General features: G+C 38.0%; 1 protein-coding gene across 2 annotated transcripts in view; it reads right to left on the reverse strand.

The window, feature by feature from the left end:
• Positions 1-2593: 2593 nt before the first annotated feature.
• The window catches only part of LOC120626308 (acetylcholinesterase), a 52346-nt gene continuing 39556 nt past the window's right edge, over positions 2594-15383 (reverse strand). For both annotated transcript variants that reach the window (XM_039893777.1, XM_039893776.1), the window contains 3 exons: positions 5254-5417; positions 4487-4644; positions 2594-3137 (listed from right to left, as the gene is read on the reverse strand). In XM_039893777.1, coding sequence (XP_039749711.1) covers positions 3025-3137; positions 4487-4644; positions 5254-5417 — 435 coding nt within the window. In that variant the 3' untranslated portion in view covers positions 2594-3024. The remainder of the gene's footprint in view (positions 3138-4486; positions 4645-5253; positions 5418-15383) is intronic.

A 15383-nucleotide genomic window follows, 5' to 3' on the forward strand; every position in this document is an offset into this window, starting at 1 on the left:
TTCGGATTTTTATACAACACCAGGTTAAACCTGGTCTGAAATCTTTGGTGGTGGTCAGATGGAGTCTTTGATGGTGGATGGCTAACCGCTTGTCTTAAATGGTTTAGTACTAGCACGTTTCAGTACTAGAACGTTTAAATGCTTGGCAGCACGTCTTTGTTGGCCATAACGTGCTTTGGCAGAGGCATCCTACGAAACCAGATCAGAAATTATTAATTTGAAAACTGTGACAAATATCGGCTGCCACATGTCAAAAGATAAACTCTCTGAACATATTATGACGTCTTGGGCTGGCCTTCACAGTACTCTTGCGCAAAGTAAAATCAGGTGAGTATATATGACTCATCTGCTTCGAGGCAGTTAGTATACATCCGTATCCCAGAACATGCTGAGCTTGACTAGCGTTTCTAGTCAGTGCAACATTAAGACAAGTTATAATTACCGCGAACACAGACATAAATGTATAGCCATCGAACATTTTACTAATAGTTGAATTTTCATGTAATGATAAGTCACAGAACTTGGTTAATACACTACCGTGCACCCAGATTAGTACTTACCATTCAAACAAGCACTGACTACGCTTAGATATTTTTTGTTGAAGGCAGTGCTATTCAAACCCCATATAGAAAATGCGTGTACCAATGATATTATAATTTAATTTATATTCTTATCATCTACTAATTTTATAATCATATTATCCGTCTCATACATACATAGAAAAGTTCATAATATCGGGACATCTCGTATTAATTGTAAGAAGGGATTATTTACAAAATATAGTTATTATTTGTTCGGAGTCATAAGAATTGGATATCATAAGATCCTCAAGTGGTACAAGTCAATAGTATCCTAAATAGTAAATATATTAAAAATTCGTCTCACAACGTACACTCGTCTATACATATATGTCATATATAATATAAATTTCTAAAATTTCGCTCTAATTAAGATATGTATCATTTGCTATCCAAGCAGAGGCACACATTGATATGTATAGTGATAATTTCAATGTCTTGTAAAAGCTGAGCATCGCTTCAACAATCAAAGCCGATGTGTAGACAATGTTTCTAGTTAACCTAAGGGCCTTCATACACACCACGACGCAAGCATCCGATAATCGGTAAGTTTAGTCTCTTGGCAACTGTAAAAACCTCAGCATATTTATCCAGATCTGGGCACATACCTCTTAGGAGAGAGGCATAATAAAGAGCAGGTTGGCAGACATTTTCTTATCACGTGTCAGTGATAATATCGGCACCTATCTGAGCTAAAGTGAAAAACTGAATTACACCAATTTCCCGGAGCAAAATGGTACACATCGAGAGCTTTTGATAGCGTTAACTCAATTCATAACAATTTTTGTCCAACCAGCCTTTTAAACTAGTTCCTCGCCAATTATAGTCGATCATATTACCCACCAAACCAGCGAGGCAGTTATATCAATAATACATCATGATATATTTACGGACATATGATATAGGACGCTAAAATGTGTATGTGAAATTCCAATAAACTTAATTCGCCATTATCGGATACTGGCGTTGCCTTGAGTACGAAATGCCAAAAGATACGAATCGATAAGACGCGCCGAAGACGTACATTTTTGTGTACAAAGACCAAAAGTAACAAAAAAGAGTACCGTTATATACCTTCACTATCTCTTAGAGGTATATCCTGTAATTAAGCATTAATACAAAAAATCAGATTGTTTGTGACAATGATATGAAGAAAACTGACATCTTTCAAGAAAAAAATCAGGAAGTTCCATACACTTCTTGCACTTCCTTGCAAACTTATAAACTTGTTGGATGCGTGTAAATACTGATTCATGCATTCATTCAATTCTAAACTTAACAAAAAAGTAAAAAAAAACCGTTTTCAATATTATTTTTGTCAAAAATAATAGCAATATTTCGACTTTTCTTTAAGTTATAAGTAATAATTATTGAGCCATTCAGTCAGAATTTTTTTTAGTATTCTGTCTTACTCGTGTCTTCTCAAATCGTATCTGTTACACCTTAAAATATACGTCAAAGTACGTTATTACAATAATGAACTTAATTTTGATACACAACAATACCTACGTTTGCTACTAGGTAGAGGAACATCGTGCCAGCTAATTTACTTAAGCGGCTACATCTTACACAAAGTCAATACAGAGATTATAAAATATTTTGTCTTAGAATAAATTATTATTTCCCCTAAATTCATCTGGCGTCCTTAAACGTGTAAATCGGCTTACTCTAATTTGTTCATGGTAAGTTACATCACAATAGCATGTGTATGAATATGATTTTTTTCACGTCGGTATGTTTATTGCGAAGAGGGTAGGTTGAAAATTAATATGTGAGATGGAACGTGATATATTTTATTAAATATGCTTTGTTTTAACACAAACTTTTATGCTTTATTTAAATAATGTTTCTAATTTTGAATTATTGGAATGAGCAGATTTACAAATTAAAGGACTTTATAGTAGATAAATATTTTGTCATCCCGAAGGCTTACTCCCATCGCTTAAAGAAAAGCAATATTATTTTAAAATTACATTTTATTTTACAGACTTTGACGTCCTGTAAATAAGAATTATAATTCTGAAGCAAAACTTCAATAATATTTAAATAATACTGTTCTCAGCGATGGTAGTAAGGGATGCGACGTACTCGAATCAGTAGCACTTTGTTATAAACGAAATCGAAAAGGTTTACCTTTTCGATTGGACATCAAAACTTTAGATACTCGAAACTACATTTTATGGCGTCAAACTCTGTTAAAGTTCTTGAATAAAGAAGTGCAAAATTTGACAACACAAAATATATTTCACGCGTTCCAATTTCGTTTTGGACTCTATCGAGAGCGTGTTTTTACGAAGAAGGTCGTCTTATTTTTAACATTTCAGTGCAACTCCCAATTAATTTATGACCTAACATCTAAACGATATGTGATTGACGATCAAAAATATTACATTTAAACTTGCAATTAACCTTGCAATGGTGCCTTCAACGGCTGAAGGGGAATTATTTATAGTGCCACAGTGATAGCTAATGTTGTGAGAAGCATTAAGGGAAGTGTGGTACCCGCGACACTGCTGTAAGGGCCGGTTACTGCTCCATCGCACGGGACATGTTCTAACTCTGAAATATAAAGAAAATATATTGGAGATAGGTATACAATAGATAGGCTGCCAATACCTGGCTGTGGCCAGCGCGTAAGAGTGTTTACCCTTACGCGCTGGCCACAGGACATTCGCACGTCATATTTCGCGCCATGTTCACTAATTTTTATTATAAACATCATCATGTTCAACCAATGGACGTCCGCTGCTGGATATAGTTCTTTTTTACGAAGTCACAAATACCATGGTACTCGGAAGTTTATCCATTTGTACAGTTAAGGAAATCTAAGAATCGTGTTTGGTGGTAGGCATTTGAAAGCCTTTACCTGCTGGCCAAGGAACATTCGCGTCGCGCCAATGGCCGTGTCATACTTGGTATATTTCTATGTATTACTTTCAGTCAGCACATTATGACTCTTCAAGATCGTATTTGCATTTGAAATGAAATATGATCTTTTAGTTTTATATAAATCTACAATACCAGAGATAAGTGTTTTATTTTAATTCGAGCTCTGAACTATTGTATAATTGTTTTTATATCCATAATTGTTTTTTAAAAGGCATGCTATTAGGAATTAATCATGTCATTTTTAAAAGACAAAATAATCCGCGATGGAAAATTATTAAATAAAAGAACGTAACTCTTAAGTGCCCGGTCATCATCGCTCCCAAATCCAGAACAGGTTTTGCAAAATATTTCAAGGAGCCTTAGGCAGTCATGCATGATCTTTTTTGTCGCACCGACAAGGTAATCAAAAAATTCTACTGGTTTGTTTTATCTGCGTACCTGTCACATGAAATTAGTCCCATGTTGCCATGTCATTTGACGTCGTTCGAATAATTATTATATGGAGTCTAATTTTGGCTTTAATCTAATAATCTTCATTTACGATGATAGCGCGATAGTGTTTTGGTTATTGATTTAATAGGTTACTATACCAGTTTAGGTCCTGCGTTGTTAGGTGTATGGCGCAAATATCTTATTGGTTGGTGGTGTTTTAAACACGAATTTAAAAAGATCGGTTTGGTAATTGAGGAAGAAATTCTGGATGTCACAAGCCGATGCTATTTTTGACAGCTATTTTTCATTTATTAGCAGCTACAGCTATTTATCATCATCATCATTCACGGCAACGGTTCTTTTATCAAAAAAGGAAGAATTTAGATCGTTGTCAACCACGCTTGCCAATTGCGGATTGGTATACTTCACACTACTTAGTTAACTCACGATGTTTCCTTCCCCTCTCCGTTTAAAGCGGATAATATTTTAAATTTCTAATTAAAATAGTATAGATATGCACTTCATATATAGCGGCATGCATTCTCGTATAATATGTGTAATATTGATGAATTAGTTGGGTTGCTTACCATTGAGTTTGTTGAGGAAATCGTTCCAGAAAGCACAGGCCGATGCTCTGGGTCCACGTGGGCCGGCGGGTCCGCTAGGCCCATCAGCGGTATATGTGTAGTAGTGGGGCGACGACCGTGAGTACAGAGGCCACTTCTCATCCGGTTTGTGCGGTTTCCTGGAACGTTATATGAATTATTTTGCTAAGATAATATAATTTTACTATTATTTCAATCTAGCATTATTTAATTATGATACTATATTATATCGGTTTATTTATAATAATATAACAAAGTTACTTTTTTTATTTATATCACGCTACAAGTTAGCCCTGCAATCTCACGAATGAAGTGATGATGCAGTCTTTTAAACTTGCGGGCTAACCTGTGAGAGGTATGCCAGTTATATTAAACCCATACCCCCATGGTTTCTACACGACATCGTACCGAAAGGTTAAATCGGTTGGCGGCACGTCTTTGTCGATAGGAAGTTTAGGTCCCGTGGTGGCTACACGGGACCATAAATATAGTTATATATATAATATATATATAATATTAACTTATTCGTTTTACTTTAAAATAGTCATGCAAAGCAGAGGTCTCAAGTATTTTGTTTGTTCATACCCAAAAGGTCAACATCTTAAAGCATAATAGTCAGCTATCTCGGTACCGAACATAGGCGAGATTTAAAAAATCAAACTACTCTTACTCAACTTACACTTTCGTACTTATAGGTCCTAATATTTTGACAAAAAAAAAAAACTAGGATTACAGGCATGAGAACTTACCCAGTTAAAGCGAATCTCGTAAACGATTGCATAATATGCGAGGCTAGATCACGTTCCCGAATGTGATATTGGAGGGACATGTTCAAGGGGTGCCCAAAGACGTACTCCATTTCATCGCCATGCATCACGCCCATCCATTCACCCCACAAACTGGTGCTGGTACGCTGGAAGCAGAGAAAATGCGTTAAATTACTACAACTTTAAGAACTGTCTCATCTATTTCCTGCCCTGAGGAGTTGTTAACAAAATGAAAATAAATGAAATCATCATTTGCTTAATTTAGTACAACACTTTTGTATTGTTCATCTTTATAAATATGCATCAATGTGCTCCCATTTTACCTAGTATTTTTGTAGCCATAAAAAACAATTTGTTATGTATTCTGTGTGTATACTTCTTCCAGTCGTGCGCTATTGGCAGAGTGGTCGCGCGAGTCTTCTCCACTTTTGGCGGTTGTAAATTCAATCTATAACGTATCTTTAACCAAGGGGAACCCTTGGGGACTAACATTTTTCTTTCTAACTTTATTACTTATCACCTTGTCTCTGTTAAGTAATGCTAAGTCCCAGTCAGAAGACTTTTATCTCAGGGTCACCATCATCATCATCATCATCATCATCGTCTTCGTCATTATTCTCAGACTCCCACTACTGATCAACTGCTGTCTTTGTTATATGAAAGAGATTTCTACAGCCATGAACGCTGCTCCAATGAGGGTGCGCGGACCTTATATTTTCCCTTCTTTAAGATAGTAGGTACGAAGTACCTACCTGGTACTGATACTACGTTTAACTATAGACTGAAAAACAGAGTTTTGGTCCTTGTTGCCATTGGTCTTTCGATGCCTATGTAAACGCTTTAAAAAGCTAGTAAGTTTAATATTTAGATCCACGACCGTTTGGACGAACCATCCCAAACTGAACTGAATTTTATTCCACCGAATATTATGTCGAAAATGACACCAGAATCATTGTTTGAGTTTCAAGTTAGTATGGGCGTTACCCACTTAAAATATTATGCTTAGAAAATCGATTGCCAGATAATTCTAAGAAGGCTTTAATGTCAACATTTATCACTTAAAAGTAAAACTCAATTAACAAGTCCATATAGTTGGTACTGGCATTTGGCTTTTTGCATTTAAATGTCACATCCCTCAGGAAATTTGAGTGGGTGCCCATAATAATATTCGCCCACTCTGCATTTTGTATTCAAAATAAACGCCTACGTTTCAAAGTTTCAAGTGGTTCGAATAACAATCCCTCTGATTCAAGGATTACATAAACCTACTTACATTTGGTAAATTTTTGTGTAAGGGTTCTCCTTAGTAGGATTAAGAATACTGATAATACTTGGACATTCATTGTCTTTGGACAAAGTGTCCAACAGGAAGAATGGCGCAAAAAACGTTAATGTATATATTTATAATTATAAGTTTCTTGCGTGATTCATCATCATCATCATCATCTCAACCAATGGACGTCCACTGCTGGACATAGATCTTTTGTAGGGAGTTCCACAATGCACGGTCCTGGGCCGCTTGCCTCCAACGGCTCCCAGCTACTCGCCTGATGTCATCTGTCCACCTCGTTAGGGGCCGACCTACGCTGCGTTTACCGGTGCGGGGTCGCCATTCCAGCACCTTAAGACCCCAACGTCCATCGGTTCTCCGAGCTATGTGCCCCGCCCATTGCCACTTCAGCTTCGCAACTCGCTGAGCTATGTCGGTAACTCTAGTTCTTCTACGGATCTCCTCATTTCTGATTTGATCACGTAGAGTTACTCCTAACATAGCTCTCTCCATCGCCCGCTGAGTGACTCTGAGCCTTCTTATGAGGCCCATAGTTAGCGACCATGTCTCTGATCCGTAAGTCATCACTGGCAACACGCACTGTTCGAAGACTTTAGTCTTCAGGCACTGGGGGATTTTGGACGAGAAGATGTCACGAAGTTTCCCGAACGCTGCCCATCCGAGTTGGATTCGGCGGTTTACCTCTTTCTCGAAATTGGACCTACCTAACTGGATCGTGTGTCCTAGGTATATATACTCGTCTACAATTTCGAGTGCAGAGCTCCCAATAATTATTGGGTGGAGCGGAACATGAGCGTTGGACATAATTTTCGTCTTGCTCATGTTCATACGAAGGCCCACCTGTTGAGAAACTCTGCTGAGGTCATTAAGCATCGCATTAAGGTCTTCCAGAGTCTCTGCCATTATGACTACATCGTCGGCAAACCGAAGTTGAGTGATGTACTCGCCGTTAATGTTGATGCCAAGCCCGTTCCAATCCAGAAGCTTAAAAACGTCCTCCAACGGAGCGGTAAACAGCTTCGGGGAGATAACATCTCCCTGTCGCACTCCTCGCTGCAGTTGGATCGGTTTCGTAGTCTGGTCCTGATACGGACTGACATAGTGGCGTTTTTGTACAAACACTTCAAAACTTCGATGTACCGGTAGTCAATTCGGCATCTCTGCAGTGACCTTAAAACAGCCCAGGTTTCCACCGAATCAAAGGCTTTCTCATAGTCCACAAACGCTAAGCAAAGTGGCCGGTTATACTCTTGAGTCTTCTGTATAACCTGCCGCAGCGTATGTATGTGGTCTATGGTACTAAAGCCCTTTCGGAAACCGGCTTGTTCGGGAGGCTGGAAGTCGTCGAACCTATTCGCGAGACGATTCGTAATGACTCTCGAGAACAACTTGTAGACATGGCTCAACAACGAGATAGGTCTGTAGTTCTTCAGCAAGGTATTATCACCTTTTTTGAAGAACAGAACCACCACGCTCCTGTGCCATGCCTCTGGCGTTGTGCCTTGATGAATGACGGAATTGAACAACCGCTGAAGGACTTTAAGTATCGGTTTTCCACCCGCTTTCAGGAGTTCTGCTGTGATTCCGTCATCACCCAGTGCCTTGTTGTTCTTAAGTTGTTTGAGAGCCATACTAATCTCGTAAGGGCTGACATCCGGGATATCTTCAGTGAAGTGTCGGGTCAATTTGGCTCTAGGGTCTTTAGCCAAACTTTCAACAGGCTTTTGTGTTGAGGTGTATAACTGTCCATAGAATTTCTCAACCTCACTCAGGATCTCTGGTTTAGAAGAAATGAGACTACCATTGTCAGTCTTCAGGCGAGTCAACAGGCTCTGTCCGATAGACAGATCTCTTGCGAACACTTTCGAGCCTTTGTTGCGCTCAATGGCGACTTTAATTTTCTCAGTGTTAAAGTGTCGCAAGTCTTTCGTCTGCAACTTCGAGATCTGTCTATTAATACGCCGATATTCAGACGCATCTTTTGAAGACTGTTGTCTCATTTCTTGTCTCTTCTCCATAAGCCCGAGTGTATGGGCCGAGAACTTTTTGGTTCTATGTTTACGGTGGGTCTTAAAGAACTTGGACCCAACCGTATGGACAGTTTCCACGAGCCTGTTGTTAAGATCGTCCACAGAATCGCAGTCCAGGCAATCAAACCGGTTTTGCAGTTCCAGTTGAAAGCTCTCGGGGTTTAGGATATGAGCACGAGTAGGCCGGAGCGTAGACTTTACCAGTCTGACCCTTTCCAGCTTTACATTTATATTCAATGTGCCTCTTACCATACGGTGATCGCTCCCGGTTTTCACCCTGTTGATCACAGAGACATCATTGAATATATGCCGTTTGGTCGACATGATAAAGTCGATCTCATTTCTCGTCGAACCATCGGGGCTCAGCCAGGTCCATTTCCTGTGCGGCCGCTTTTCGAAGAAGGAGTTCATCATAAAGAGGCCATCCTTCTCCATAAATTCGGCCAGCATTTGGCCCCGTTCGTTCCGTTGCCCATATCCAAATTGCCCCACTCTCAGCTCTGCACCGCTTCGCTTGCCCAGCCTCGCGTTGAAATCCCCCATCACAACACTGTAGTAGGTTTTCGAGGTATGTATGGCTTTCGAAATATCCTCATACAGTGCCTCTACTTCCTCGTCGGAGTGCGCAGTTGTGGGTGCGTAGACCTGTATAACCTTCAGGGAATACCGTTTGGTTATTCTGAGTACAAGGTACGCTACCCTGCTCGACACGCTTTCGACTCGACCAATGTTGTTGACAAGGGATTTGTGGACGATGAATCCGACACCACCTTGGGACTGTTGTTCGCCCTCCCGGTAGTAGAACAAGTTGCCGGATTTTAGGATTATCGTGTCCTCCCCCTCTCGCCGGACTTCAGATAAACCCATGATACTCCAGCGCAACTTGCTCACTGCTTCTTCCAGCTCGACTAACTTCTCATCGGTCCTCAACGTCCTTGCGTGATTACTTGCCCTAAAACTACCGATAAAAAAACCTTATCCTAGAAACAGATTCTAGATATTCTCTTGTTTTTTGAGATATCAAGGGCAACAACAAGAGAACTGGTCAAGGGAGGAAGGCCCACTTGCATTAGACGTCTCCTTTAACATGAAGTTATTCTTTGTCTCAATCATCCATCTTATAACTAGATACATTTTAACATTCTTGTGACATGACTTTCTTCCTACCTTATGAAGGATTCCCAATGCCCATACCATGCCAGCCAATATTTTCGTCATTGAAGCTTTTTTTTAAACTAGCTTAGGTAGGACGGATTTAAGAGTTCATGAAGAGCTCATGACTTTCAGAAACAGTGAATTAAAGTCACACAGAGCCTGGGAACATACAGCGACAGTAACATCAATAGGATTATTGGAAAATAACAAAGTTATCTACCAACAATCAAATTGGCAGTGGAATAATCAATAAGGATGTAAGGTCCCTATAGGACTTCGATACGTGTCGGGCATATTCTTTCCTAAATTCTTGTAAGTTCTGGCCGTTAAGGTATTTTTAGTGGTTCGCCCCAACTAAGAACGTACGATTTTTATTTCTATGTATTTGAATTTTGAAATTCGAATGTTATGGTTTAGCTCTTTGATTTCAAAATACGACGCATATTAATAGTGGTGTGTTTAAGAGTAGGATATGAACGAATATGTCAAAAGTTACAGCTCCTACAGATATAATGTTGTGTTGCCTTCCTGGTGCGATGGTTTACTACGTGGGAGGTCCCAGTTCGATCATCGGTTAGGGCATTTAGGAATTTTTAAATTCTCTCTTTTCTGGTATGATGAGAAACTTTAACTAGGACTGGTGACCGCCTTACCGACAAAGATGCGGACGCCAAGCGATCAAGCGTCCTAGTACCTCATGGGTTTGAGTTTAACGTAACTGTTATGCCTCTAACAGTTTAGCCCGATACTATTTTATACTGTTAAAAGTGTAGAACCGACTAAAGTTGTAGTGATTGGATAATGTAGTGGAATAAGATAGGGTTAAAAGTAAGTAAGGTATGATTTAAAAGGTGTTGAATTTGGTGTAACAATTCCAGGATTACAAGCTTCCACGGTACCTATTTTAACATTTTGCGAACTTTGAACTTCACGCAATGCATTGGTCAAAAATATCAAACTGTAATTTAAATGAAAAAAAAAACAAATATTAACGTTACCTTTCAAGGTATGCAACAACTGTTATAAATAAATAAATATAATACGATAATGCACACATCGCCATCAAGCCCCAAAAAAGCGTAGCTTATGTTATGGGCACTAAGATGACTTGAATATTTTTATGAATAATATACATAAATACGCATAATATCCAGATGAACACCCAGACACTGAAAAACATTCATGTTCATCGCACTAACATTTTCCAGTTGTGGGAATCGATCCCACGGCCTTGGACTCAGAAAGCAGGGTCGCTGCCCACTGCGCCACTCGGCCGTCAAATGTATGTAGTTAAACTGATTATTTACTTTAGAATACCATTCGATCAATAATGGTATTAACTTCATTATATTAATTATACATAGTGCAAATTGTCACGATTAAATATTCAAATGATATAATGTTTAAATGAGATTTGACAACACCAGAAATATATATGGTATGTTATTTGATGTGGTTTGCGATATTCGATTTCATTCGTTGCGTGTGTCAAATAAAACGGAAACGTGGGGTATACTACAATCGGTTTGATCACTATTATTTAAATGTTGTTGACGGTCTTGGTTCAGAATTATAGTGTTTATTTATTAGGGATATTTTCTTTAAATTTATTTATTTAGCACTTAATGCATCTAGGTGTGTCGTACTTCACTCTTAAGCTTCACTTGTTGCACAGGTAATCGGGACAGTTGACGTTTTGGCAAGTTTTGTTAGCAAAGTCAATCTGATTATTCATTGTTCTTAAATTTGATTGACAATCTACCCCTAGTTTGTCGAATCAGGTGCTATAAATAATTATACCCTTTACAGATTTTATATTGCTAGTAAGTTTTACAAGATAATAACATAATATAGATATTATAATAACCTGTGGATCACTAGTAACGTCCCCCACCAGGGAATACCACGTATCCTGTAGGATACATCGTAATCATCGTAACAATTTGTGGTATTTCATCGGGTGCTAAAAACTACGTGTATTATTATTTATGCAAGATGATAAGAACGCTGGAATTCCCTAAGCGATGAAGCTAAGCCTAAAGTAGGTATAGCAAATCAATTTGGTGGGGTGGATCTCTGATATTAGAAGAAATAAAAAAGAAAGAAAGAAAGAATTTTGAATATATTTTTTTGCATTTAGACACCTTACTTTCCTCCGAACAAATAATTATTTATGATATAAGTAGGATGTTTGAAATAATAATATTTATTCAAATGTCGAATAGATAATAACAGTACTGTCTTTTATAAGGTATTCCAGAAGTCAGGCCGTTACGAGATTAGTATAGCTCTCAGATAGCTATGAACGAATCGCATGAGATGATGACGGAATCATCAGAACTCCTATGAGTGGGTGGAAAACTTACATTTTAAGTCTATCATTACTTGTTTTCGCCACTCAACGATCCAGAAGCATAAATTATGTTGGTCAAAATGCATATAAATCTAAAGCTGTTTTGCGGCTTTAAAAATCACATACATACTTTGGTATTTATACAATTTCCACCACTAATTGTCCACCAACCAACGCGCACTGGGCCAGCGTGGTGGACTGTAGTGGATCCCGTAGTGGGCCGATAATGAGTTGATATGATGATGGTGATGTTATATAGGTTTTGAATAGAAATGACTACGTAAACCTTTCCCACTCTGAAGGGACACCCATGCCCTGTAGTGGGACAGTAATGATGATAAAGAGGTTTATAAAATTGTTAAGGCTTTAGTTCTTTTCTATTATCTGGAGTAGATCTGTCTTATTTCTTTATTTATTCAAAGCACCGCAAACAGAATCACATGTAATGCATTGACATATGATAATAAAAGTTAAAAAAGAATAAAATTAAAAGAAACGTTCTAAATCTATATTAATTATTACAAAGAAAGAACAAGAATAATGTACTAAACAAACAATATCTACCAGCCAAGTATTTTTAGTAGCTTATTTTTGAAGTCTGTAATAATATCGATTGACTTATTGTTTACTATAAAGTATTTGTACAAAAATTCATGAGTCTATTGGAAAGACTGAAATCACCAAAATTCTGATATGTGTCTTAACTTTATTACAGGTTTCTTTTTCCTGCAAAATTAAAAAAAGTAGGAGATAAAATAACACCAGAGATTCGATACTGTGACAGGCGTATAAATAAGAATAGTAAGAGGTCACGGTCCGAAATAGCCCTCGTTAATCTGCGACCTTTGGCCTACCTACAGATATGTCCCGCCGTCCAAATATTTATTAAGGTCACTCCGCTAAATTCAAGTATAGCTAACCTTATAATTTTACTAGCGGTCCCTCGCGGCTTCGTCCGTGTATGAATCAACCTTAAAAGATAGTCAATAATTGTCGGGGGCTGTTTTTTAGAATTTTAAAGATTAACAATTCCGTCATACTTACTACTTAGTTCAGTAGTTTCGGCGTAACGTCTACGGTTAACATATCGCTGGTATCGGAACCTCAAAAAATTATATTTTCTGCTGTTTTTGCATTATTTCTAATTGTGTATTTTGGAATTTTTCACTCACAACCTAGAGTTCGGAGCTGTTGGTGGCGCCTAATCTCTTACAGGTCGGGTCGGATCTGACATTTCATCGTACTATGAGAGAGTAGGTAATAAGAGAGTAGGTACACCTGTGTTTGTGCACACACTTGTACACTATGATATCTTCCGCTTAGCTAGAAAATCTCACTGGGGATTGACCACTGCGGCGAAATCGGTTAGGGAAACTAGGCCATAAAGTATAGACCCATTGCCCTGCTCCAATGCGTGTTGGTGGAAGGTTATCATTTAAAGATTTTTCCACTGCGAAGATTCAAACCAGCTTTGAAAAGATGGCTCTTACAAAGTTAATTTTATTTAGTCAAGGGTATTTTGTGCACAAAAATATTTGACTAGACATATATCTATACGGACATTATACTTGATATGCGTGAAACACAAAATGATAACATCTATAGATGTTATCATTTTGTGTTATGTCTATGAACCTACCATATTTTTTCCAAATAAAAAATTTGAATTTACTCTACGATGCATGGATATAATGTGGTTGCAATGCTGCTTGGCGATTAATATACAGACATAGATCAGCTACCTAAGTAGTACATAACCCGATCGTAGCTATTATATACGAGCTAGTTCCCATGACATAGCAAACTATGTCTTAGTATTGAACAAATTAGGTTACCAAAAAAGGTTCACTAAGCAAGGTTTTTTAAAATAATAATTACAGATATGCATTAAAGCGTTCACCAACTCTGCTATATCCAATATTATATTATACTAAAAACATCTTTATCGAAACAAAACAAAACAAAACAATAACAAATAATTGAATTTCACCTTCGCCCTACATACTCGTAATAAAAATGTGGCATTTCTTTCAACTTTTATGAAAATGCTAGTTCCCTCGTAGCAATATCCGGAGCTGGGAAATTGATTCTATTCCCCTCAGTATGTCACCCTTCCCTTGAACATTATAATTTACATATACACTACTAGTTCACGTCTGTGACTTCGTCAACCGTAAAGGTACCGTAGCACCAAAGATTCAGGAGCCCTGGAATATTGGTTGCTTTCGAGTTAACAAGCGCAATAATTTTATATGAAAAATTAACCCAAAAGTACCCGTTTATTAGTTTCAGTTTGTCCAAACGCTCAGAGGGAAGCGATATAAGCGGAAAATTTCAAAATGAAAATTTGTCGTACGACTTCTGTCACCTGTATGAACGATCATGACTCCCAATTGCGTTTACAAACTGGTATCTTATTAAAATTGTTTTAATAAGAGACCAATGAACATTAAGCTCAATTTGCTACAAACTACAAAAACGTAGGTACGTACAGTAAAATCGGTAGGGTTTATTAGGGTTTAGTAGAGTAATTTGTACCTAATTTATTTAATCTTTACTACACACTAAACAGATCTTCCAGAATGTATTCGCACGTGTATTCGTACGCACGTTTCACTCCGACCCCTGAGCTTCCCCAGAAGATTTAGACTACAATTAATAATTTCTAAAAACTCTTAATAAAGTCATTTTCCTCACTCCTGGCTGCTACTGAGAATTTAAGACTAGGACACCACACAAAAGATCAACAGAGCTGTATAATGAGTTTTAAGCATCTGCGCGACGCGGCCGGACAGCGTCTCATATAAATACTTAATACCATCAGACGACCCACTTGCGGTAACCTGGCTAATTCATATGGGAATGCTAACCGTACGGTAGGTACCTACCTAAGGTTAAGGCTAGTAGAAAATATTGAAACAGTTCTATGTTTAAAGTAAGAGAGCAATGCATATCGCAGCCTTTTAAAGCCCCATAGCTGCGTACAGGCCTCGTCTCTAATTGGAGAGACGGTTTTAGAGCATATACCCACCACGCTGCTCCAATGCGGGTTGGCGGGCTTTAACGACTTTTACTATAATTAAGTAATTATAACCGGGTCCGATGGGCTTTATTCGGTGGGGCGATTATTATTTTATACAAAACCACAATATCTCACAATACCTTATATAAGTTGGCCCGACCTCGTGATCCTTAACATGCTAACCACTAGACAAAAGAGGCAGTTACATTGTATATAATATTTTATGTACTTATTAGTGACATATAAAGGCGCATATTGGTC

This window comes from Pararge aegeria, chromosome 9, assembly GCF_905163445.1.
Source record: "Pararge aegeria chromosome 9, ilParAegt1.1, whole genome shotgun sequence".
NCBI classification, from domain to species: Eukaryota; Metazoa; Arthropoda; class Insecta; order Lepidoptera; family Nymphalidae; genus Pararge; species Pararge aegeria.